The sequence below is a fragment of the Exophiala mesophila genome, assembly GCF_000836275.1.
Source record: "Exophiala mesophila strain CBS 40295 unplaced genomic scaffold supercont1.6, whole genome shotgun sequence".
NCBI lineage: Eukaryota > Fungi > Ascomycota > Eurotiomycetes > Chaetothyriales > Herpotrichiellaceae > Exophiala > Exophiala mesophila.
In genome coordinates, this window is record NW_015622509.1 from 175,459 (window position 1) to 197,965 (window position 22,507).

The 22,507-nt window shown below is 50.9% G+C and overlaps 9 protein-coding genes across 9 annotated transcripts; 2 read left to right on the forward strand and 7 right to left on the reverse strand.

The window, feature by feature from the left end:
• Window positions 1–311: 311 nt before the first annotated feature.
• PV10_07991 (uncharacterized protein) lies at window positions 312–1,403 on the forward strand (the record flags this gene model as incomplete). The annotated part of the gene is made up of 1 exon (XM_016372960.1): window positions 312–1,403. The coding sequence occupies one exon, from the start codon at window positions 312–314 to the stop codon at window positions 1,401–1,403; it is 1,092 nt and encodes a 363-aa protein (XP_016219871.1).
• Window positions 1,111–3,602, reverse strand: PV10_07992 (uncharacterized protein; the record flags this gene model as incomplete). Its single annotated transcript, XM_016372961.1, has 1 exon — window positions 1,111–3,602. One exon carries the CDS (start codon window positions 3,600–3,602, stop codon window positions 1,770–1,772), a length of 1,833 nt encoding a protein of 610 aa, XP_016219872.1. The 3' UTR covers window positions 1,111–1,769.
• A 497-nt stretch (window positions 3,603–4,099) lies between these two features.
• Window positions 4,100–6,155, reverse strand: PV10_07993 (uncharacterized protein; the record flags this gene model as incomplete). The annotated part of the gene is made up of 8 exons (XM_016372962.1): window positions 4,100–4,376; window positions 4,439–4,900; window positions 4,960–5,201; window positions 5,294–5,415; window positions 5,470–5,587; window positions 5,648–5,776; window positions 5,836–5,875; window positions 5,932–6,155. 8 exons carry the CDS (start codon window positions 6,153–6,155, stop codon window positions 4,253–4,255), a joined length of 1,461 nt encoding a protein of 486 aa, XP_016219873.1. The 3' UTR covers window positions 4,100–4,252.
• A 556-nt stretch (window positions 6,156–6,711) lies between these two features.
• On the reverse strand, window positions 6,712–8,495 carry PV10_07994 (uncharacterized protein; the record flags this gene model as incomplete). The annotated part of the gene is made up of 3 exons (XM_016372963.1): window positions 6,712–7,443; window positions 7,544–7,744; window positions 7,797–8,495. The coding sequence occupies 3 exons, from the start codon at window positions 8,493–8,495 to the stop codon at window positions 6,712–6,714; spliced, it is 1,632 nt and encodes a 543-aa protein (XP_016219874.1).
• Window positions 8,496–9,636: 1,141 nt separating this feature from the next.
• PV10_07995 (uncharacterized protein) lies at window positions 9,637–10,982 on the reverse strand (the record flags this gene model as incomplete). Its single annotated transcript, XM_016372964.1, has 4 exons — window positions 9,637–9,722; window positions 9,772–9,815; window positions 9,877–10,839; window positions 10,885–10,982. The coding sequence occupies 4 exons, from the start codon at window positions 10,980–10,982 to the stop codon at window positions 9,637–9,639; spliced, it is 1,191 nt and encodes a 396-aa protein (XP_016219875.1).
• Window positions 10,983–12,457: 1,475 nt separating this feature from the next.
• PV10_07996 (uncharacterized protein) lies at window positions 12,458–15,957 on the reverse strand. Its single transcript, XM_016372965.1, has 3 exons — window positions 15,392–15,957; window positions 12,897–15,337; window positions 12,458–12,835 (listed from the first exon to the last, which is right to left on the reverse strand). The coding sequence occupies exons 1-3, from the start codon at window positions 15,694–15,696 to the stop codon at window positions 12,696–12,698; spliced, it is 2,886 nt and encodes a 961-aa protein (XP_016219876.1). The 5' UTR covers window positions 15,697–15,957; the 3' UTR covers window positions 12,458–12,695.
• Window positions 15,958–16,248: 291 nt separating this feature from the next.
• Window positions 16,249–17,831, reverse strand: PV10_07997 (uncharacterized protein). Its single transcript, XM_016372966.1, has 2 exons — window positions 17,598–17,831; window positions 16,249–17,546 (listed from the first exon to the last, which is right to left on the reverse strand). Exons 1-2 carry the CDS (start codon window positions 17,628–17,630, stop codon window positions 16,353–16,355), a joined length of 1,227 nt encoding a protein of 408 aa, XP_016219877.1. The 5' UTR covers window positions 17,631–17,831; the 3' UTR covers window positions 16,249–16,352.
• A 405-nt stretch (window positions 17,832–18,236) lies between these two features.
• On the reverse strand, window positions 18,237–19,632 carry PV10_07998 (uncharacterized protein). The gene has a single exon (XM_016372967.1). The coding sequence runs from the start codon at window positions 19,338–19,340 to the stop codon at window positions 18,534–18,536; it is 807 nt and encodes a 268-aa protein (XP_016219878.1). The 5' UTR covers window positions 19,341–19,632; the 3' UTR covers window positions 18,237–18,533.
• Window positions 19,633–20,668: 1,036 nt separating this feature from the next.
• Window positions 20,669–22,415, forward strand: PV10_07999 (uncharacterized protein). Its single transcript, XM_016372968.1, has one exon. It carries the CDS (start codon window positions 20,993–20,995, stop codon window positions 22,151–22,153), a length of 1,161 nt encoding a protein of 386 aa, XP_016219879.1. The 5' UTR covers window positions 20,669–20,992; the 3' UTR covers window positions 22,154–22,415.
• Window positions 22,416–22,507: the final 92 nt, after the last annotated feature.

Here is a 22,507-nt window from a genome sequence, read left to right on the forward strand (position 1 = left end):
TCATATGTCGTCAACCGTCGCTCATCCCGATCCCCATGCCGGTGCGTGTACTTTCTTCTACCTTGATGAGCTGTGCCTTTCTGTCAATTCGACTCTACCTGCGGGCCAGCCCTGTGTTGTGGACCCTCTCGAGGTTGGAACAAGACCTTGTGAGGTTCTGGTTTGTCATGATTGTCTCCATTTCCATCTTCAAGTCTTTTTCCTTTGTTGTTTGGTCCTACTAAATTCATTTCCTTCTTCTACTTTGTCGCAATTCCTCCCTCTTCACCAAGCAACCCTGTCCCATCCTCTGGGATAACACAGATCCCATCATGCCTCACGCGTACCCTTCGCCCATCAGACCTCCATTTTTGGTCGTCGTCACCGGCGCCAACGGCTTCATCGCCTCTCATACCATTCAAAAGCTTCTGGCCAGGGGGTTTCGAGTCGTGGGGACCGTTCGCTCTCAGTCTAAAGCCGACACTGTTCAGAATACCCATCGAGCTCTAAACCCGCAAACCGTTCACCTTCTTGAAACCGTCGTCATCAGCGACATGACACATCCTGATGCCTACACCCTATTGTTTGAGGAGAAACAACCAGCTGCGGTTCTCCACCTCGCCAGTCCCTTTGCGTACTCTGTCGCAAGCTTTGAACAAGATCTGATGAAGCCCGCCGTGAGAGGGACCGAGGCCATCTTGAATGCAGCAGCCAAAACCCCTTCTGTGCAGCGCGTCATCCACACCAACAGCTTTGCCTGTATCTACGATGCCAGCCTTGGCCCCCGTCCTGGGTACACCTACACTTCCAAAGACTGGTGTCCCTTGACCTACAAAGACGGAGTTGATGCCCCAAATGCCCCCGTGGCGTACCGCGCCAGTAAGGCCGTGGCCGAAAAGACTGCTTGGGATTTTATCCACAACCAACCACACAGCCACTTCGACTTGGTCAGTCTATGTCCCGCCATGGTGTTTGGTCCCTTCCTCGACACCGAATTCTCCCTGCCAGCATCGCCCGCCGAGCTCAACACGAGCAATCAATTGGTCTGGGACGTTGTTTCGGCTGGTGAGAACGCCCCTGTCCCACCCACAAAGGGTCCTGTGTGGGTGGACGTGCGCGACGTCGCCGAGGCCCATGTTAGCGCTCTGATGGATTCCACCCTGGGTGGCCGCCGTATGCTGCTCGCTCGAGGTGTCTACTGCAGCCAGGAGATAGCCGATGTGGCTCGCAGCGTTGCCAGCAAACACTCTGCTCGGATTCCTCTCGGCAACCCTGGTCAGAGAGACGCAGCCTCTCATTTTGCCGTCGACTCGACCGAGGAGGCTCATGATCTGGGTATCAAGTGGAGAGGATTAGATGAGACCTTGACCGATCTTCTCCCTCAACTATATCGCATTGAACAAGCCGCTGAGGCCCGCGACTAATGGACTCCTCTAAAGAGAAGGCACCACGGGGTGCCATGGTTGTTAGGAATACCTCTCTGTCTTCCAAGACATTCCATAGTGGACTAGACCTTGTCAATCACATGAGACAATTACTGGATCCATCTGTGAAGAAAGCTTAATGTCATCGGAATCTGTCCACATCCATGTCTTCATCTCGATATGTTGAGTTGCTTTACCATCCCTACGATCGTGTCACGCAGTTCTCAAATGTCATTAAGTAAGGGATGACAATCTTTGGCACAATCCAAGTGGGTATAGTTCAGCCTTTTCATCTCTGCTGGTGTAGTGCCGTTGATTCTTTGTCCGTAATGCCTCGGGGTTGAGGCAGACCGCGTCAAATCTTTCTTAAACGGGCTGCTGCTCATTGGACAGCCCTAATGGCATGGAAAATAACATTTCCCAGTTGATATCATCTAGTGTGGGATCATTCAACAACAGGCTATTCGACCAGGAAAAATCAGTCACTTGATCCAGTGACGACTGAATCTGTGCCTGGCTCTGAGTTTGACTCTGGTTCTGGTTCTGAATTTGACTCTGGGACAAGTCAGTAGAAGGATAAGTAGAACTGTTGGCCGTCATTGGTGTAGAGGTCGCATCAGCGGACAGTGGCATTAAAGACCGACTCAATTGCATCGCATCTTGCTCCTTTTTCTTTTGGGCTAGTCGAACAAGAGACTCAATGGTCTCGAGGGCGCTTCGAGCCATGGGAGTGTTGAATGTTGATGCAACAAATCGTAGCGTGTCAAGCGACTCGTTGACTTTGGACAGAGATTCACTCGTGTCCATGGCTAGGAGGACGCAGGTGAATTGGAAGGGCACGTTCGATATGTGCCACCAGGGTCGACCTTGTTCACAAGCCTGTCTCGAGGCGGCTAGTGCTTTAGTGCCAATCTCAATAACGACTTTCAACAAGTCCATGTTCAAGTGAATATTAGAAACGCGGAGCCGTCTGTAGAACCCAAAGCAGACGTTGGCCTGTGACATGATCAGGTGTCCTATATTAAAATCATACCCCGTAATTTCTCGAAGACCTGTTTCCAACTGCTCCAGGCTGGCCGTGCTGTCAGGATGCAGATACTCAGAGAATTGAAACATTTTGACCATGTCACTCGAGGGGTCGTGGGCCATTGCCGCGGGTGGTTGGCACGTACTCCCTTGAATCACGACTCGCGACCGGCCAAACTCGAACGAGATCCATGAATTGAGCAATTTGGCTGCCCAGTAGACTCGGCGATGAACTTCCGGGCCCAGTCGGCCGGTGTGTGTAGCGGAGGCTGACTCAACGTCGTCGTCCACGGTAGCGGTGGCGGCGTCGGTACTGGGATCCAGGTGGAGACCGGTAGCTTCCACAATGTGCATGGTTGTGCAACTGGCCATCCACGTCGCGTGTGGCGGGCTGCTGAACCGAAGGAACAGTGTCCTCAGCAACCACGCCTGAGCGTCGATATGCGTTGGCTCTCGTATCATGCTATTGATCTCCATCATATCGCGAGCACATTCAACCAGGAGTCGTTCCCGCTCAATAAGGCGTTCATGAGCAGGGAGGAAGAGTGAGGCAATGGCGGCAATTCCACACAGAATGTGATCGTATGACTTGGTCGCATTGGGGTTTGTCCATCGTGTGAGACTTTGAGCAAAGATGGACTCAGTGTCGAGGAATCCATAGAGTGGGTGGATGTTGTCGACATAAATCTCGAACAAACGATCCCATTCACGGTGTGTGATGATCCACGTGATACTTTTCTCTGAACGAGGCTGATGATATTGCAGGCCAAGATTCCAACCAAATCCTTTCAATTTGGGTGGATGACCCGGGTCAAGCTTCAGCCCCAGGACATGAGGAAAGGCCATGCCTGAACTGCAATCAACATGTCGCTGCGGTTGAGTGGGCGCGGCTGGTGCATTTGGAGGTGTAGTATGGAATTGCGATGGCGAAGACGTAGGTGGGCGAAGAAGTGCTGGTGACTGTGAGGACTGGAGCGAGTAACTGGCCGCCGGCTCGGACTCCTCCTTGGCTCTTTTTCGAGGCAGACGAGTGCGATAGAGACACGAGTATTCGTATCTGACACAGGATGTACAAGGATCTTGTCCGTCACATTTACGTTTTCGAGCTTTGCACGCCTCGCAGGCCCGCCTTGTTCGCAGCCTTGTTCGCAGCCGGTTGGTCTGGGTATCCATTGGCGAGTCGGCGACCGACGTGGTCTTCCGAGCACGCACACGTTGAGTAGACACTTACTCCGTCCTTTGGTGATTGAAGGCGACTAGAGGCCGAACATGGATGGTCTGATCATTGATGTGTTGAGATGCGGAAATTGCGGTTAGTGCGGGGCTTTGGCCCAAACGAGTCACGTGCTTTGCTTCACCTCACTTTACAGTTCAACGCAGGTTGAAGGGACATTTCCCACCGTGCCGCCGAATTTATTTAGTGATAAGTACCGCCGTAGAGCTCTGTAGGCGACTTGGCGTTAGTTGCAGCTGCTACTCGCTACGTATATTTTATTGTAAGAGGGCCCAAGTAGATCGATAGGGCTATATGCCACAGGAAGCCAGAGGGATCATACCACGATAGAGGGGAAAAATACGGAGTAGGCTACTGGGAAATTGTTGCTATCTCTACGGAGTATTCAACTGATTCAGAATACGAAGCACCCTAATGTGCAAGATGTTACTTGAGCCTTTCTTTAAGCATAACTACTAGGTAAGTACCGACTTTATTTCCCGGTTGCCCTGGGACACACCATTACCTACTAATCGGTCCAGCTATGCGAGGTGTCAATGGCTCGAATTTTATTTACCATGCAAGGACAGCTTCCTCAAGTGTAGTCCTGTTACAGAGTGTATCGAAATCCTGGCAGGTCGGCAATCACCTCCTTCCCTTCATCAGCCAACTTGTTATGTTTGCGGAGATACCAAACCAGTGAAAGTGTCACCAGTACAATGACTCCATTGCAACTGAATACACGAGGTCAGCACATGATACATGATCGTTACAACGTTGCAGTGAGTTGACTTACGTGAGTGCGGTGTAGATGCCAGGATAATAGTTCGGAAAATCCTGTGAACGGAATGTCAAGGCACCAAGAATGCCTCCCACAGCTCCCATGCCGGTCAGAGTGGCGCTGCAGAAGGTTCGTGTCCAGTGGCCTCGAATGTTGTTTGCCTGCCACGAAAGGACGCAGGGGATAGTCGCGTTGCAGCCAGCAGTGACGAGGAAGACGGCAAAAAGTTGCACTCCGGGGATCTCGACCCAGGACAACAAACACAGACCGAGCACGGATTCCAGAACATTGATCAGGATGACTGGACTTCGAAGACGGTACTTGTCGCTTAGCGAAGCTTGAAAATACATTTGTATGGCCGCGAAGATATAGGGAGGAGTGGTGAGAATTTGAGAGACCCCAGCCGCGAAGCCGATTTTCGAGTTCAAGATCATCGGAAGGAAATACGACACGGCATATGCAGGGGCCGTTGAACATCTGTGATTTGAATTAGATGCCGAATTTTCCTGTGTTGGCAAACTCTTCAAGTCACTTACGTATAGAGGAGGCCGTAACCCCAGATCCGCAAGTCGAGCGCAGGGCGGAGAAATTTTCCAAGATTAAATTTTTGGTCTGCTTCGGTATCCTGGCGATCCCTTTCAATGAGTCGGATCATGTAATCCAGCTCCTCGCGTTTAAGGAATCTCCAGGCCTGGGGGTTGTGTGGGTAGCCCACAAGAAATATAAATGCGGCTCCAGCTACAACGCAGGTCACAATACCCTCCATAACAAAAATCCACTGCAACAAGAACATTAGTATCTGGATCAAGAGATTCTAACGCCGATCGAAGGACCCAGAGAGCCTATTCAGGTCTCAGAGGAGCGACTTACACGCCAGGCTTCCAGTCCTCCCAATCCATCCATCTGTATGAAGATGTATGCCAGGATGCCACTGAACGATGCCCCAACCAACCCGACCAGGTAGTTGAAGGCATAACGTCTAGCCATGTCGTCTGGAGTACTCGTCAGCACTGATCAATCCTGAAGAGAGACAGGGGAACACTAACATCGCGTGTAGTAAAGCGAAATTAGATAGATGACACCAGGAAACAAGCCACCTTCAAGGATACCCAGGATGATACGGAGACCGACAAGGACTGTCCAGTGGTTCGCGAAACCAAATCCCTAGCCGCCAGCATCAGCGTGTGAAAGCAAATCGAGGCTTGATTTCTAATCATCACATACAATGACAAGGAAGCCCCAGAGCATGGTCATCCCTGGAAGAGTCCACCTCGGTCCCAGCTTCTTCACAATGACCGCACCAGGAATCTGAAACGCGATGTAGGGACCAAAGAAGATCAGGACAATAATCGACTGTTTTTGCACTGTCAGCTTCACGCACAAGGGAGAAATCCCCATGAATCGAGACTTACATATCGTGTCCCGACTGTGAGCTCCAAGTCTCTACCCATTCTGTGGTAATCCGTCAACCTCGAACGTTTGCCACAGAGAACGCTCTGGTGACATACCCAGCAATATAAGCATTGGAAACGTTGCCTCGATCCATCAAACTGACGGCGACCATGAGCCCACATATGGAAAGGAGACGTCGATCAATCCTATGAACGAGTTTTCGGGTTTCGGCATGTGTATATTCCTCCGGCTCTGTATCATCTATCTGTGACACGCGATCCTCGCCAATTGCATCGACTTTGGGGTCAAGCTCATGCATGGTGGGCTTCTCGAGTGCCATGGTGTCACGATGGATGTCCAGAATCTGGGGCGAGTCGTTCAAGACAGAGTAGTGTTAGAGACGCGAGGCCGAATGGGCAATACTCTCTGTTGAATGCTGAAAGAGGAGGGTGGTTCCCCGTGCGGAGAATCGATCGACATATATATCATCTCGCGACTTGTTATGAGCAGAGATACTCCCCATGGGGACGGTTAATCAAAGGCAAAAGGCATTTGGTGCTCGTGAACCTTAGAAAACTCTGTTCAGAGAGCCGACGACTGCCAGGACAATACCGTTAATTGCCGACCACAGCCGATGGAGACCCTGAGGATGATTCGTGCATTTTTTCCCCAATCACGATATTTGTCGCGTTAAGGACCCATCTACCTGCCGAACACGCAATTTCGCTCCATTATGCCATCAACTGATTTCTCCAGATTCAGCTTAGACCACGGGTGAGTTGCTCTTATGCTCCATGTGGCGATTTTTACTGCGGAGTACTGGGCGTGGAGTAGAAGCAGGGACAGTTAGACTACCTAGTAGTCTATTTGTACTCGGTACGTGGTCATTAACATGGTCAATTTTCACTCATTTGTAGCCCCTCGGTCTCAAAAGGAGACATGGGAACATTCCAAAACTCGTCAAAAATGCAGCCAAAATCTTCGTGGGCCCATAGTGGATCAACCAGGTCCGAGTTCATCCATTGTGAGCCATCCACGAGGGTAAGATCAATTCTTGGACTGAATGATGTTGGAAACGGGAAGAGACCCCGCAAAACAATCATGTCGTATGGTGTGCCTTCGGAATGTCGCTCGCTCGATGAGGTGGGTGAGCCGGATCGCACCTTCGTGTGACTACGTGAAGCACGCAATCCATTGATCGTGCTGAGAATGGAAATTGCCCCAGCAAATTTGACCTTCATGTGTTGAAGCGCCTGTACAAGAATGTCGAGCTCTTGAGCACAGACGTCGCTCTGCTGAGGCGTGGTATTATAAAGTAATTGCGGCACTGCTGCCACCATCATGTACCAGGAGTTGATGCCAAGCAGATAGTTGATGTCGTCCCGGATGTACATCTCGTGGTACAGGCGTGTCACACAAGAAGAAGCTACCAAGGTTGCGAGGCTACAGGCCGAAAAGAGCCTTTGATCGCCAAACAGGTTGAAGAAAGTGATAACAACCACGAAGTACATAATGTGGGTTTCTGACACGCTCCGTCGATAGATCCTGTGGTTTGTCTTGTCATAGAGTCGAGCTTCGTCAGGAAGATCGTCCAACCAGGTTTTTAGAGATTCCAAAATCAGGGACCTCTACACATGGATGAAGGATTAGACAGAGAGTACTTGATACGGATACAAAGAGTGGGAGGAGGGACCGTTTCTAAAACCCTGCTGTGAATAGATGACGTACCTCTTGCATATTGTCAGGCTGTCTAGCATGCAGGTCTTGAATCCGTCCTAATATCACCGCCAGCTTGGCGAGTTCTATGAACAAGATCTCCGGACGGGTGATGATCTCAAAGTCGTCTGATGTGGGAGGCGGCACATCGAACTCGTGCAATTTGATCGCTGTGGGACGGCCCATGGCGGCCGACAAAAGTTGATCTTGTATCTGTGAAACCAGTCATCAAGCAGGTCTGGTTGACACATTTCGGCCAACTTACAAAGATGCACCACGCAATTCTTCGCGTGATTTTCGGGTTGGCCATTCGCGTGTAGGTTTGGTTGAGATGGAGTCCCATTTGGTTGAGGAGTCTGCAAGCCATCCCAAGCCACTGCCAGGCGCAATCGAAGGTGAGAATGAGATGTCCCTTGATGTTCCATGTCATCAAGAGACACATTGTCTTCAATATCGCGATAAAGTCACTCTCATAATCAAGATGGATTAACATCTTGGCAGCAGTGTAGTATTGCTCGCTTTCGGCCAGAGGTGCTTCGCCTCTGGGTTGTCGAAGCATGGATCCAACCATGCAAATGGCTTGACAGAGAGGGATAGATCGCTTCACAGGAAAAAGGTCTTGACGCTCCGCGACAGGGAACCGGTGACACAAGTGCTCAAAATACATATCGGCATAGGCTTCGAAGACAAGATCCGAGGGCAAGGACACAACACCTGGTATTTGGAGAACCTGCTCTCTCAGTCGTGTCGAGAAGACAGTAGTATTCTCATGATCAGGTCGCAGCGTCGGCCTCTCAGCCAGGAGGTTTGATGTATCGCCCAAGTAGGGAGACTGTACAGGCAGGCTCCTTTCACCCCTTTGGTCGACGTTGGAATCTTCAGTGAAGTCCAAATTTTCGATAGTATGCTGCGTGCTCACGTTTCCAGAGTCGTGTTCCGGGCGTAGCGACGACTCTGCTAGCATCGGGGGGGCATACTTCTGGCGAACTGTGGCTCGCTTGGAATGGCGTCGCCTGGGATATTGATTTTCAGCAGGTTGAAGAGGACGTGTAATTAGGTACATGTGTGATCTTACGTGCATACTAGACCGTGCTTCGAACAACTACTGCACGATTCTCGGCTTCGAAATTCCAGATCGCATTTGACTTTGCGGGTGTGACAGTTGTCGCACACCAGTCTCGCGCGGCTGGGTCGTGGCGAAGATAGTTGTCGACTGGCCGCCATGGGAATCTGAACAATGCCAGTAGGGCGAGAGCAAGTCTGCGAGAAGACGGATTTGGTCTACGTCGACTGAAGTTGATAGGTGCAAAATACTGCCAGGTGGTTGGCGACAGGCGACATTTTGGTGGCAATTCCTCAAGTATCTTCATTTACGTAATAGCGTAATAGAGGACTAATGACTTCTGAGTTAGGGTTACCCTAACCCTAATGAGTAAGCCTAGCACGTGCCTGGCCATTTTCCATGGGCCCCGCATAAGGTCGATGTTTAACGACACAAGGACCACGTGATACTTGGAATCACCAAGTCGCTACTCAGCAACGAGCGACTTAGTGAGCTCTTTCGTCTACTCTCGGGCCTAGCGGACCTATCTTTATTGGCACTCTAAGCCTGGGCAGTGGGCACCCTTATACTTATAAGCCCCCTAGGCGCTAGTACCCCTATCCTTATAAGTTATAGGTACTCTAGGCCTACTCTACGGAGTAGATACTCCTAGAGTGTTAGGCTTAACTATAAGGTGGTTCCACTATCTTGGAGGGTGCTAATCTATTAGCTCGCGAGTAGCCTCGTAGCAAGGCCAAGAGTCACGTGGTCTTTGTGCGAACAGTCCTTCCCCTACAGTCAAAGCCTACCTAGGTAGGAGTATGTAGATCGAGCAAAGTACCGAGTGTAATAGCTAACAGCTTTTACTATTTAGCTTAGGTAGTTACATCAATAAAGTAAATTAGGTCTTTAGCTATTCAGCCATTCTGAGCAAGAATCTCCGCTAAGCCAGACCACTATCATCCCTGCATCTCTCTGCATCTCTCTCAAACCCTTTACTTCGTCAAGTAGGCCCCCACTAGAATGGATGGACGCTGACTTCTATCCACGCTGACTTGACTGGTTACGCCGTGATCGCATCCATGAAAGTAAGCTTAGGATACTCGTACTTGCCCTCGATCATGGCACTGGATGCTCCGAATACACGGACTGACTGGTCAACGATCATGTGCGATGGTTGTAGAACGCATGTACTTACAAGTGAATGAAACTTCACCTCCCCCTGGCGGAGCTGGTAGCCAGCTGTTGGGGTCCAAAGGTTAGCAAAATCCGGCGGCAACATTCATCTTTTTTCGAAACTTACTTGGAATGCCATTCCTTCGGGGGTGGAACATCTCCTGGCTGAATCAGTATTTCAAACTTGCCATCTTCTCGCTCCTTCAATGGTGTTCCATCGGGATACTTCAGGTCACTGCGATCTCCTAGAGCATAGTGTTCTAGGGCATTGGGGATGAATAGTTGATCCTTGTTGTATAGGCTCAAGCTCCAGAAACCCAACGGTTCAAGCAGAGGCTTTCCGCTAAAGGTAAATTTGATGGCCTCATTGGGCCCAATCTTGACGTCCGGGATTTCCGCCGCACTCCCACGTGGACAGTAAGATGGATAAATGGCCTGCTCGGATGACACTCCCAGGTATCCGCGCATTGCCACAAGATACCGTGCAGGATAAAATGAGCGAAAGTTTCCGCAGATCATCGGGGTGTTTGTGTACCAACCGTGGCCCTGATCCCGTACGAAGCCAGCAGTCAGCTTGAGAGCCTTCGCGGATAAGTTGGCCAAGTTGACTGCTTCGGTAAGCGAGGTGTTCGGTGGCTGGGTGAATACTCCATCACGGATACCCGCCTTTTCCAAGACGTGGGCAATCCAGCCTCGGTCTTGTGCCACTTCTGAAAGATTGTACCTCGCCAGGGCCGCCGTTAAGCGCAAAACCTGCTCCGCTTCCGATGCTGGGGACTCTGCAGGACCAACCACCTCGGCGAAGATGCCCAGGTCGAGAGGTGGCACTGTGACCTCATGTGAACAAGGTACAGTGACCACCTTGATCTGATTTTGGAGTGCATGGACTTTCTCCACGTCGTCTTTCTGGTCCTTAAGCAGTAGGCGTACCGTCCAGACTCCGTAAGGAGTAGGAGAGCGGATCACGCCCTGCTCCTCCGTGTTGCTGTGATCCTGTTGCAGTCCGTAATTGTCTTCGGCGAAGGTGAGACGATAATTTCCAGCCTTGTGGTGCATCAAACCCATGACCGATGTATAGTTATTTCCGTACCTTCACTTCATCAGCGCCGAAAGTACCGTCAAGCCGCTGACCTACATGTCGAAGAAGGAGAAGGACCAGAACCTGTCTCCAATTTCGGGAATCGAGATCATTAGATCGGACTGGGACACGTCGTAGAAAATCGACGAGTACATGGTGTCGTTGTTAGGCCGGACGACCTTGGTCCACCCGGGCTTAATCACCTCTCGCTCGTGATAGAGAGTGTTGATAGGTGAACCCTGTTTCTTCGAAAAGCGTCCATAGGCGAACAATGGATACCCGTACTACACTCGAATTAGCCCAGTCATGGCTTCTTCGAGGTTTCAATTCTCAACGTGCCTGATAGGCGAATGCGAGGGCATCTTGGGCATCGGCACCACCAGAAGTAGTAGACCGCTCACCGTTGACAAATTGCTTTCCAATCATTCTGTAAATTGTTTCCGTGACAAAATCTGATCCCCGCTAGGTGTGTAGCCACAAGTCGGGAATATGTCTTTCTTCTGATACATATACCCGCCAAATATCTTACACTGCCTGATGTATACTTGATGATTCACTCGTGATCTTTAGTAGCGTCGGTTGTCCGGGAGGGTCCAAGGGTCTACCGCCCTCAGCCGACGAGTGCCGGTTCTGGGCGGCACAACTTTTTGCGTTCTCCACTTTCCTGTCAGGTGAGGTTCAGCCCTTCCTAGGCAGTTATCGTATTCCGTCTCTTTCGATCATCCCGTCAGTTTTAACGCTATGTGCCAACTGGTGGGACAAAATTTTGTTTGGAACCACTTGGTTGGCGACTGTGGGAATCAGGCCGAGGCCCTCGGATTTTCCTACTCTCCGAGGTGTGCCGACTAGGGCAAACATATCAAGGTGAAGCACTATAGCTGCCACAGGGCAGATAGTCAGCATCCTTTTTTTTTTGAGATGTGACGCCTACGAGACTGAATACAGTGCCCGCCGATATATCTACTCGGTCGCTTTCCGCTGTACTTGCTGGCGAAATGGTTGGACAACGAGGCCACTGTCGCCACTATCCGTCCACGTTCAGATTTGCTTGTAAATCAAGTATCGGTCATGACAACGGTACAGGTGATAGATGGATGAATTCGTCCCTCAGACGCCGAGTTCCACCATAGTGGTCCCATCTCAGGATTAGGCGACAGCAAGTCGGTTTAATCTGTATCTCGTGAGGTTGATGGCTTGCATAGGCCAGGAGAGAGTATGACGAGGAACCCTGACTGGGTGATGTCCTCCGTTGTTCCTGCTTTCTTGCTGACGACGGACTCGGTCCCTTCCTAGGCAAAGTAGGGCCTCGGGCTATTCCTAATACGGAAATCCAAATGCGGGGCCCCTCAAATATCGACGCAGATTTTGAAGGAGTGCAGGCGCGAGAAACTTATCACCTAACATAGGCTGCAAGCTCCAGGCTGCTTGCACAAGGACGCAGGCTACAGGGTCTGACGCACGACGGGCACACGAGTGCGAAGGAGTTAGGAAAGAAAGCACGCGGGCTCTTATAGACGTCAAAAGCGGTCAAAAGCGGCGGGCCCAGCCAGAGGCACCTCGGCCGCCCGCGACCATGCCCGAAACGGCAGGACCGCCTAAAACACAGGCGGTGAAACATTGAAACAAGACATATCAACCTGGAACTCATCAGATTTTCATCACTCCATGATCTCCTACAACTATAGAGACCAGTGGAGTTGGACATGGCATGTCACACCTCTTGAATGTGTCTTTGTATCCGGATCGAGAGTAACAATCTCAACCCCATGACAGTACTCGTCCATCTTGACTCCAACACAACCTGTCTTTCACCTTCATCCTCATATGACGCCGAGTTGCTCACATCATTCGTATAAGACGCTTTCTCATCAATACGTTCCAGCTTTCAAGCCCTTCAGCGACCCCAAACTCAATGCCAGGCCTTGCGACCGTGACCGGATCCGAATAAACCCAACAATCGAATTGTCCGCCGTCTTTTCGATGCTTAGATTTGCCAATGCATCCTCCCCTGTAATATTGTCAGTCTTTGTCACAGTGACTGTCATTTCGAGTCTTCTTTCTTTACTTACCAAAGACACTCCTCGCGTACAAATTGGCACTGAGGAATTGGCAGTCGCCTTTCAACCCGGCGTCGGGCGTCAGGCACGTCATGTTGGTGCTCTTCATCAATTGGTCCAAGAATTCTCTCAATGTCTTGGTCGTGCTCTTGCTGTTGATGTTGACCTTGTTCTCCCACTCAAACTCTGTCCACATTGTCCGGAAGGCCGACTCGGAGCATGTCGCAGGTTGAATGTAATCCATGATGTCTGCGTGGACGTCGTTTAGGATCACCACGCGCTGGTCCGTCCCCGAGCTCGAATCGTACACCACGTTGCCAAAGATCACACCAGTGTCAGTGCTCGACACCTTGATCGTGGACTGCACATTGAGGAAGTCTTGCGGGCCCAGGTTCTGTGTCGTCGGTCTTTCCACCACTTTGAGGTCTCCCAGTGTCGCAAATTCCACCGACAGGTTTTGTAATGTGTCTTGGGTCTGATTGACAAGCAACACATCTAGGATGATGTCGAATTGATGCACCTTGACATATGCTTCTGCGTACACCGGATCGGAAAACCCTGTGAGTTGCACGACTCGGCTTAGTTTCGACGACATATCTTCAATCGACGAGTCTCCTCCAGTGGCCTTTTCCAGGTCAAGTTCCATTTCATCTGTGCCATCGCCGGCATTCCTCTTGGCCAACTGCCGGATGGAAAAGACGTCGTCGACTTGTACTGCTGTCTTGGCTTTCTCAACGGCTGCCTTGGCTGCTCGCTTCTTCTCTTCAACCTGGACCATCGCCCGAAAAGCTTTTCTTGTGTCTTCCAAGAATGAAATTTCTAGTTCTTTGCGCTCTGTGAATTCAGACAGCGATCGTACACAGGACATGATCCGGTCGACCGAGTCCTCATCGATGGGGGCCTTCACGAATTGTGATTGACCCACACGAATGATAGAGATCATAATCAGCATTGCTTCGGCCCGAAGGGCGTTGGTGCGAGCTTGATCGGGCGAGATCTCAGAATGTCGCATGACCAGTTTGGTGAGGGTCGATGACAAGACAGCGCCGAGATAGTAGTCGCCGTCGAGAATCAGTTGTCGTAGCGGCGGCTTTTGAGCGGCCTTGACTGCTTCTAATCGGGCTTTGGCTGCCGAATCACTCGTCAATGCACTTTCTGTGGCGTATGTCCCATCAGCCAACACTTTTCGTGATCCCGAAGCCGCTGGTTTGGAGGTGTTGGAATGTGAATGTCCGTTGACCTGTTCCTTTTGCTCGCCATCTTCATTGGCGTGTTCATCCAGCAGACGCTGCTCGGATGCCAATATGGGGATTTCTCCAAGACTGGCTCTGATGCTCTTCCAAGCTTCTTTGATGTCGTTTTCTTGTAAGGAGTATTCGCCAATCACCCACAAAGACCCTCTGTACACCTTGCCGGCACGTACTTCACCCAAAGTCGACACCAGGCGTTCGACAATGGATGATCTGAGGTCGGGGAACTTCTCCACCACTTCTTTCACAAAAGAGATGACATCAATGGCTGAGGAGTTGTTGAAATCGGCGATAAAGTCCATCAACACGTCAACCACGCTAGCGGCGATTTCGGAGAACCTAATGGCACACTGATGGATGGACTGGATCAGGAGCTGTCGATATTCGGCATTCTTCTCATACTGTTCAACCACAGTCTTGCTAAGCTCCTTCTTCAACAGCATGACAATCTCTTGCACATTCTTACTCGACACCATTTCCAAGGCAATGCCCAGAGCTTTTCTCCGGACATCCAGGTCAGGGCTCGAAAGCACCCGGAGAATTTCCATGGTGAGATCGTCGAGAACACCTTCATTGCGTCGTCGGAGCTGGTCAACACGGTCTAGAACGATCAATTTCACATTGTTGTCCGCCTCCTTGATGCTCAACTCGATCAACTTGCCAGCGGCCGCTTTGACTGCGACCGGGTTGCTGGTCAGGGCTGTGAGAGAAGTGGCGGCCTCGTAGATGACTGTACTGGTGTTTGCCTCCAGAAGGTCGAAAATCAAACGAAGGTAGCGAGCCTTGTTTTGTTGGTTTTGTACGGCATCCTTGCGGATGAACTCGAGTTCAACCAGTTGTAGCAACTCATCGGCGTTTGGGATACCGTCTAGAACACCGGTGAGATAGGCCAGAGCCTTCTCATGGCTAATGGTCATGAGGGCGCCAAAGGCATTCCGTTTGCAGGTGGTGTCATTCTCGGCGGTCAAGAAGGTGGCCAGCATGTCGGGTGCGTCAGGAATGAGGTGCTGGGCGTGCTGGTAGACAGAGGCAAGAGCCCATACGGCATTCTTTCGCACATATGCATGCCTGTGGTCGAGACATGTTTGCGCCGCAGAGAGAAGTGGTTCGATCAATTCGGGTTCTCGAAGTTTGGATAGGAAGCGGAGAGTGTTGCCTCGGACAAACTCGTTGGGATGTTGCAGGTCATTTCGGATGCCATTGCTATTATTTTGTCAGCCTGCTCTAGAAGTGGTCCCTGGGAAAGGAGCCATGTACCAGACTAGAATCATCTCTTGCTTTAACTTTCCATTTGCGTCCAACTTTGGACAGATCTCATAATAGAAATAGAGGAGTTTTTTGAGGGGTTTGCTCTTGGATGGCATGACGAATCGGATAATGTGCATTAAAAGATTGGGCATAGGATCTCCATTGAGCATGGTAATGAGGATCCTCCTCATGGTGTCTAGCTTTGTCTCATCGGTGCCCTTTTCGAGTTGGGTCTTTAGATCTTGTTGACTAGGCTGATCTGCTGTGTTGTCCAAGTGGACCAGACTGTACGAGCTTTCGAGAAAGCCCGCCATGATGAAGGGCCTTGATCGGCGGTCTGGACGAAGAGGGTCGAGGCTTCTGTAGGTCGGCGGGAAACTCCTCGAGAGTTCTTAATGAATCGAGTTGGAGAGGGGAGGACAAGGGCAGAAACGTTCACCTCATGGTCCAATTCTCGAGTTTGGGAGGGTCAGAGATGAGGCAGTGAGTGTGAGGAGGTGTCGACCACATGTAATGGAGTTGGTGCAATGTTGGCGTGTGGAATCTGAGGAATCAATTGTCAGTTGTTAGTGCATGACACGCTGGAACGAAGCCAACACGGATGGTCTTGGAGAGGTGTCCCCAAAAATGTGTGTAGTCTTGGCACCGTTCAAGCAGCGGGAAGACTGCCCCTGGAAACTGGAAAACTGGAAACTGGTGGGCACCACGGGGGTGGTTGCCCAAGGGGCACTTTGGGTTCGCCCGATTAGGGCGCCTATCTAATGCCGCTTTAATATCACCCTTCTCACCTCATGTCACTCTCCTGAACCACATGAATGTTTCTATCACTACAATTCTTGAGCATTGGAGCGAAGTTGAAGAAATCATGCACCTGTGGAACTCATGCTGATCGAATATCAGAATCCCAAGACCTTTTTGTACATACTAAAAATCCAGCTAACTCCAACAACATACAAGCAGACAAGGTCCGCTACTTGGTGGTATCATACTCATAAATCCACGAGAGTCCTGCATCCTTTCCAATGTACAAGAAGTAAGCCCACATGCCCCATTCCTTCAGAATCTGCTGAAATGTGCTCGGCTTGGACTTGCGTAAATCGCCACTTTTCGAGGTGAAGGCAAGGACTTTCTTGACCCTGGTCCGTCGAATTGCCTGCCAATTGCCCAGCAGGCTCTTCAAGTCTGATGACTCCTTTGTGTTGATCTGTCCGAGAACGTCTGCCAGTGTGATGGCATCCTCAAAGGCCATGGCAGCGCCCTGACCACCCGTGGGAGGCATTGCATGAGCGGCATCCCCAATGACCAGCACTCGCCCAGATTCACTGGTCCACGATTGGAGCTCTGGAACCTTAAAGAAAGGCCATAGGCTCAAAGTCGACTCTTCAACGTTCTGTGTGGCTTCATGGACAAGCTGAGGCCACTTTTCCTTGTTGTGGTAGGATCGCATGTATTGCAACAATGCCGCCTTGTCTTCTTGCAAACCAGCCCACTCTTCCCGGCTCCGATCCTGACTTTCGAGCGTGGCAAAACAGCCCACGCGATCACCATTGTAGTCACACGGCATGAATGCAAACGAGTTGAGCTTGCCAAAGATCATGCAAGGCATATGGACATCTTTTCCAGCTGATGCCAGCTTGGACCGTGCAAGTGAACCACCGACGCCCATCTGTCCGCTGAAAGTAGGCACGATTGTGGGATTGAGGTAGTTGCGAACTCGGGAATGAATCCCATCACAACCAATCAGAATGTCGGCCTCCTCAGTACGCCCATCGGCAAAGGTGGCCACAACCTTGGAACTGGGGGTCTCTTGAATGCTGACACACTTGGAGTTGTATTCGATGTCGATTTTCCGCTCATGGAGTACCGCAAGGAGGGTCTGTCTGACAATGCCTCTTGAGATTCGGAGGGCTTTGTAACCATACTTGTCTTGGCTTCCATTGAGAACGGTTCCTATTCGGCTCAGGTTCCGAGAGGACAGGAATTGGAATTCTTCATAGTTCCAGCCCTGGGCGGAAATGCGATCATATACGCCAATGCGAGACAAGGCTCGAAGAGCATTGGGAGCCAAGGCGACAAATCCTCCTTCAAAGGCTGATTCGTCACGCAATTCAAAGATTTTGCACGAAATGCCTTGTTGCTCTAGCGCCAATGCGAGGACTGGACCCTGTTTGGAGGTCAGTGGATGCTTGTCATATTGTCAGAGGATGGATCTCACGGCCAAACCGCTTCCGATAATGATGGCCTTCATGGTCGCTAGTGGGCGTCAGGTAAATGCAAAAGCTGTAGTTCTAATGAGACGTGGAATAGTTCGCGATGGTACAAGGGCAAATGCTTGGGTTAAAGCAAATACCCGGTTTGTGTTATGATGTGGCCATGGTTGATTTGGGACCATCAGTGGTCTTTATATCTTCATCACTATCGACAAGCGGATGAATTCAACCAAGAATAGACTTGCTCAGAACCAGAAGAATTGATGTCACTTGTCTGGACGACAGTTCAGCTTTGCTCGTGTCATAGCGACAAGAACATACACCAAATAGGTTAGCGTTGCGTAGCGTTGCGTAGCGTTGCGTAGCGTTGCGTAGCGTTGCGTAGCGTTGCGTAGCGTGTGCGTATTCGTAGTATTGGAGAGTTTAGAAGTCAATGCGCAGCCACCTTTCCACCAGCACCATCAGAGCTAGCCAGCCGCCAAAAGGCTAAAACTGCCATATTACTTAAAGTGGCCGGATCAAGAAACAGGTGCCGAACACGGGACTCGATTGGTCTGGAAGCCACTGTCGATTCACCCAGTCGAAGTGTGTGGCAGTGCAAGCTACGTGCGCTAGGCTCTGAACTCATCAATGTCATGGCTAGGTGAGGCTTGAAAGTCGTGAGTATTGGGTCTAATTACATATCTAAGGTATTTGAGGAGTTCATCGACAGGTGACCGGAATTTCGAGTAGCAGTTACAATACGAGGTATTCAAAATCAAACTGCATCGCCAAGTATTGCGGCCTTTTCGATCTGCCCGTGGATTCATTCATGTCATCATCAACAAGGCTGTATGTTCAATCTCCCAGAACGCTCCAAGCACATATGCCTGGCAGAAGGGGAGGCCATTGGTGTGGCACATTTTCTTCAGGGGCTTGGTCCTGACTAGAGTCGATGCTCGTCACAGTAACCCTCCCACGGCACCGACAACGACCCCTGCTCCGGCAGCATACACCATACCGGGACATGCTGTCTGTCTGGGACCAGAGTTGCCCACCTGCACAAATCCTGTCGTCTGCGTCGCTGTGGGAGAACCCCCAGTCCCAAAATTAGCGCATTGGGTCTCTTGCAGACCATAGCAGCCTTCCTGGCTCAAGGAGCTGCAAATGCTGCTGGCCGAACTGATGACGGTCCCTGAGGCGCCTTCTACCGTGATGCCTCCGCCGAATCCAGAAACAGTGACTCCGTTCTGGCCGGCCAAGGAGACGAAACAAGATGTGGACGCAGTTTGACAGCTCGAGAAAGCACTCGTGCACAAGTCGGCATTGGCGTATGAGGTAGGAATGTAGATAAAGGGGAAGAAGTTGTTGGGCACAGTTGAGCCGCCTCCTTCGACGCCGGGATTACTCGTTGGAGAAGGACTCGATGTGGTAGTCGATGTGGTCCCTCCGAGGACGAATCCTCCACTGCTTGTGGCGGATGCGGAGCCAGTGCCCCGGATGGTGCCTGTGCAAAATGCCCCGGTGGGACAGCAAGCGATGTTCCCAGCCTGGTCGCGAGCGCAGTTTGTGTTGGAGGGACAGCATACATCAGCTTCGTCGAGATTGGCGCATGAATTATAGCCCGACTGGCAGTTATTTTGTCGTTTGATCAGAAGGTTATGGTTGGAGAGGCCAAATAAGGGATCGGCGAACGGTGAATAATCTTGGGCGAGGCACCGAACCGAGCATATGCTTGCCACGAGGGTAGCCAGAATTGTCCGGCGCATGGCAGAGAGAGGACAGTCCGACGATGCAGAGGTTATTGGGGTGGTGATTGTCGAGGCATGAGTTCGTGTTGAATTGGAGTGAATGAAGACGACAAGGGAGTGAGTGAGGTATGGCGATCGAGGTATGGCGATTTTGTCTATGAAGGCACTCAGCGAAATCAAGTTAGGTTCAAAGGGAGTTGGTGTGGTAGAGGATCGAGTGATGTTGATAGCACCTGAGGAGGACGAATGAAGAAAGATGTTGACGCAGGCAAAGACTAGGACGTCCTTGGTAATAAGTGCTACTGTGATGATGTCGATGCTATTTCCAGCAGTTGGTCACGGTTGTGGTTGGGTTGCGGTGAAGTTAGGCTTGAGGCGGGGACTCCTACTGCATACAATAGGTCGATCATTCGTTGATTCATGGGTGTGAGACGGCCTCCAGTGCCCCCGAGTGACACCCCTTAGACTCATGGGTAGGCATGGCAACCATTCCCAAACCCACTAAATTTACCCTGCCTAGCCTCCTGGTCTGGTCTGTCATGGACTCATTACCCTCGCACAATTTTCTCACTTCTAAATTCGACTTCAACGAGGCGTTTCCGATCGAAGTTTAGCATCGTGAATGCTAAAGGAGGTGGTGTACTAGAACACCTGGCCCGTGGTTAAGCAATGCGCACAGATGAAAGCTTCTTGCTGAGGACAGACCCTCGCAGCGCACCAAAGATGATTCATGGTAGGTAAAACCCACCTCGTCCATCTCCTTTGCTTTTATCCCAAATGATGAGCATCAAAAGAATTCTGCAAATCTGACAAACCCAATCAATGATGGGTTTGATGCTGAATTTCTTACATCGCATTACTCACTCTGACTCTTGACTCAACGCCTGTTCTCATCAAGAATTAAAAAGTGGTCACAATTTACTAACAACATATATGCAGGTGCCATCTACCATCAACATGATCTCAGTAGCCAAACCAAGTTCACACAATTCGTATCCTTCTAGAATTCATAACCATAGAAAGCCGAGCCCGGGTAGGCGAGTTGCATCCGTTGCCGAAGGCTCGGGTCAAAACGGGCCAACCCAGTAATAGAAGGTTGGTACTGTGGTTTGCACCTGCGGCCTTACGGAACGTGGGTGCGTGACATATCGTAGGTAACAATTGCCACCCCTCACGCCTGGCAATTGTGTTGTGCGGGTGCGAGTGTGGGTGACTCGAGTACCTATTCCGTAACCCTGATGCCCTCGTAGGCTGTCAGTGTCATGCGGGGAATTTGTGCATCTATTCCTCACCTTCAGACTTGTACGACTGCGCACGCGCAATTTGATGGTCTGCGCCGTCTGGCCGTCTTGCCGTCCTCACTTGTACTCTGTGACTCTCCACAAAACGCCCAGCTTCTCCGCGTCTCGCGGCTCTTCAACCTCAAGCAGGGCTCGCAGAGTCTTGTCCATGTAGAATCATTCTCACGGCTACAAGCCTCGATTATCTTCTATCCTATCAATCTTGCCTCTTCTTGCTCGACTTGCGCCTTTGACTGCCGTCCCTCCATCAGCTTCAAAAAGCCGCTGGACCTCGTCTCGCATGATGCCGTGAACCGTCGTCAGTGTCCATCAAGGTCACACTCTTCCACCGAAAACTATCGCAACGTCATTTCTCCCTTTATCTGCAACATGTATCGATTACCACACCAGCCTTTACGGCGTCTCATCCGTACGTTAGATCTCCCGAGTAGGAGAACTCTCACATCCACCGAACCCGCCACCCTTCCAACCGCCCTCTTCTTCCCCGGTCATGGAGTTCAGAGAAAGGGTATGACTCGACCTTGGGTGGAAGCGTTCCCCCAGGTGTGTAAGCCTTTTCTACAAGAGATGGATGAGATTCTAGGGTGTTCGCTGTCCACCTTGATCGACCAAGGACCCATCGCACAGCTGGACAAGAGCGAGAATGCCCAACCCGCCATCATGGCCGTCTCCATCATGATCCTGAGAGTGCTTGAACAAGAATTCGGCTTCAAGACGGAAAAGATGGTTGACGTGACCTTGGGCCACAGCCTAGGCGAGTTTGCCGCACTCGTCGCGGCTGGTAATCTCGAGTACACATTTGCCCTCGACCTCGTCAAACGACGCGGCGACGTCATGGGAGAATGCACCAGACATGCCAAGGAACAGTCAGGAGAGGAGTTTGGTATGGTAGCTCTGGTGTGCGAGCCAGATCAGCTCGATGCCTTGGTGGCCGCTGTTAAAGATTTCCTAAGCCACGGCGCAGAAGGATCCAAAGATGACTCCAGTGCCCTCCCTGCCATCCAGCAAGTGGCCATCGCCAATGCCAACTCAAAAAATCAGATTGTCCTCAGTGGCAGTTTCCAACGAATCCGCAATCTCCTCGTTCATATCCGAGAGTTTGGTGGCCACGACCCCAGAGCCGTCGAACTCAAGTCAAGGTCGGCCTTCCACAGCCCCATCATGATGCCCGCCTATGAATTCATGAAGAAGGTGGTAACTCCAGACAAGGTGACCTTCCCTGGCCGACTTCCCTGTGTGAGCAACGTGACCGCACGGCCCTTTGCTTCCAAAGAGGAATTAATCCAAAACTTCTCACGGCAAGCCGTTGATACAGTCTTGTGGTGGGATTCCATCAAGTACTTGGACCGGGAGGCAGGCACCATCACTTGGCTTGGGGTCGGGCCTGGCAAAGTTGGACGCAACCTTGTTTCAAAAGAGGTTGGCCGTTCGTCAGAAAAGGGCGGTGGCGTTTGGTCGATTACCGAACCGCACGAGATTGAAGAAGCGCTGAGGGGCTTGGAAAATGCTACCAATGCCAAGGGCCGATGAGATCGACCATTGAAGTTGCATGTAGATGTGAAATATACATGGTGACTATTGTTACAGGCTCAAACCTGGTCAATTGATACCCTAGCCCGTTGATAAGATCATCCTTCCCTGCTGAGATGAAAAGAACACTGGAGAAATCCAAGTTCGCTTGTATGACTCTTCTTGAGGCTGTGCCTATATAGTGTGTCAGAGACACGATACAAGAATACAAGACTAGCACACTAGGTATGGTTTGGGTTTCCCTGAGGTCTGATAAACTATGGTCCTTCAATTATGATCGATATTCGTCGTTCCCCGAGTTTCCTGGTTCTGTCTCCAAAATAATATCACGTGACATGACGTCGAAGTGGAATC

Coding starts and splice junctions, on each gene's coding strand:
- PV10_07996 (XM_016372965.1), bottom strand. CDS start 15,696: ATGGCGGGCTTTCTCGAAAGCTCGTACAGTCTGGTCCACTTGGACAAC. Junction 15,338..15,391: donor CAAGAGATGATTCTAGTCTG/GTACATGGCTCC, acceptor ACAAAATAATAG/CAATGGCATCCGAAATGACC. Junction 12,836..12,896: donor GTACGCGAGGAGTGTCTTTG/GTAAGTAAAGAA, acceptor ACAATATTACAG/GGGAGGATGCATTGGCAAAT.
- PV10_07997 (XM_016372966.1), bottom strand. CDS start 17,630: ATGAAGGCCATCATTATCGGAAGCGGTTTGGCC. Junction 17,547..17,597: donor TTATCGGAAGCGGTTTGGCC/GTGAGATCCATC, acceptor ACCTCCAAACAG/GGTCCAGTCCTCGCATTGGC.
- PV10_07998 (XM_016372967.1), bottom strand. CDS start 19,340: ATGCGCCGGACAATTCTGGCTACCCTCGTGGCAAGCATATGCTCGGTT.
- PV10_07999 (XM_016372968.1), top strand. CDS start 20,993: ATGTATCGATTACCACACCAGCCTTTACGGCGTCTCATCCGTACGTTA.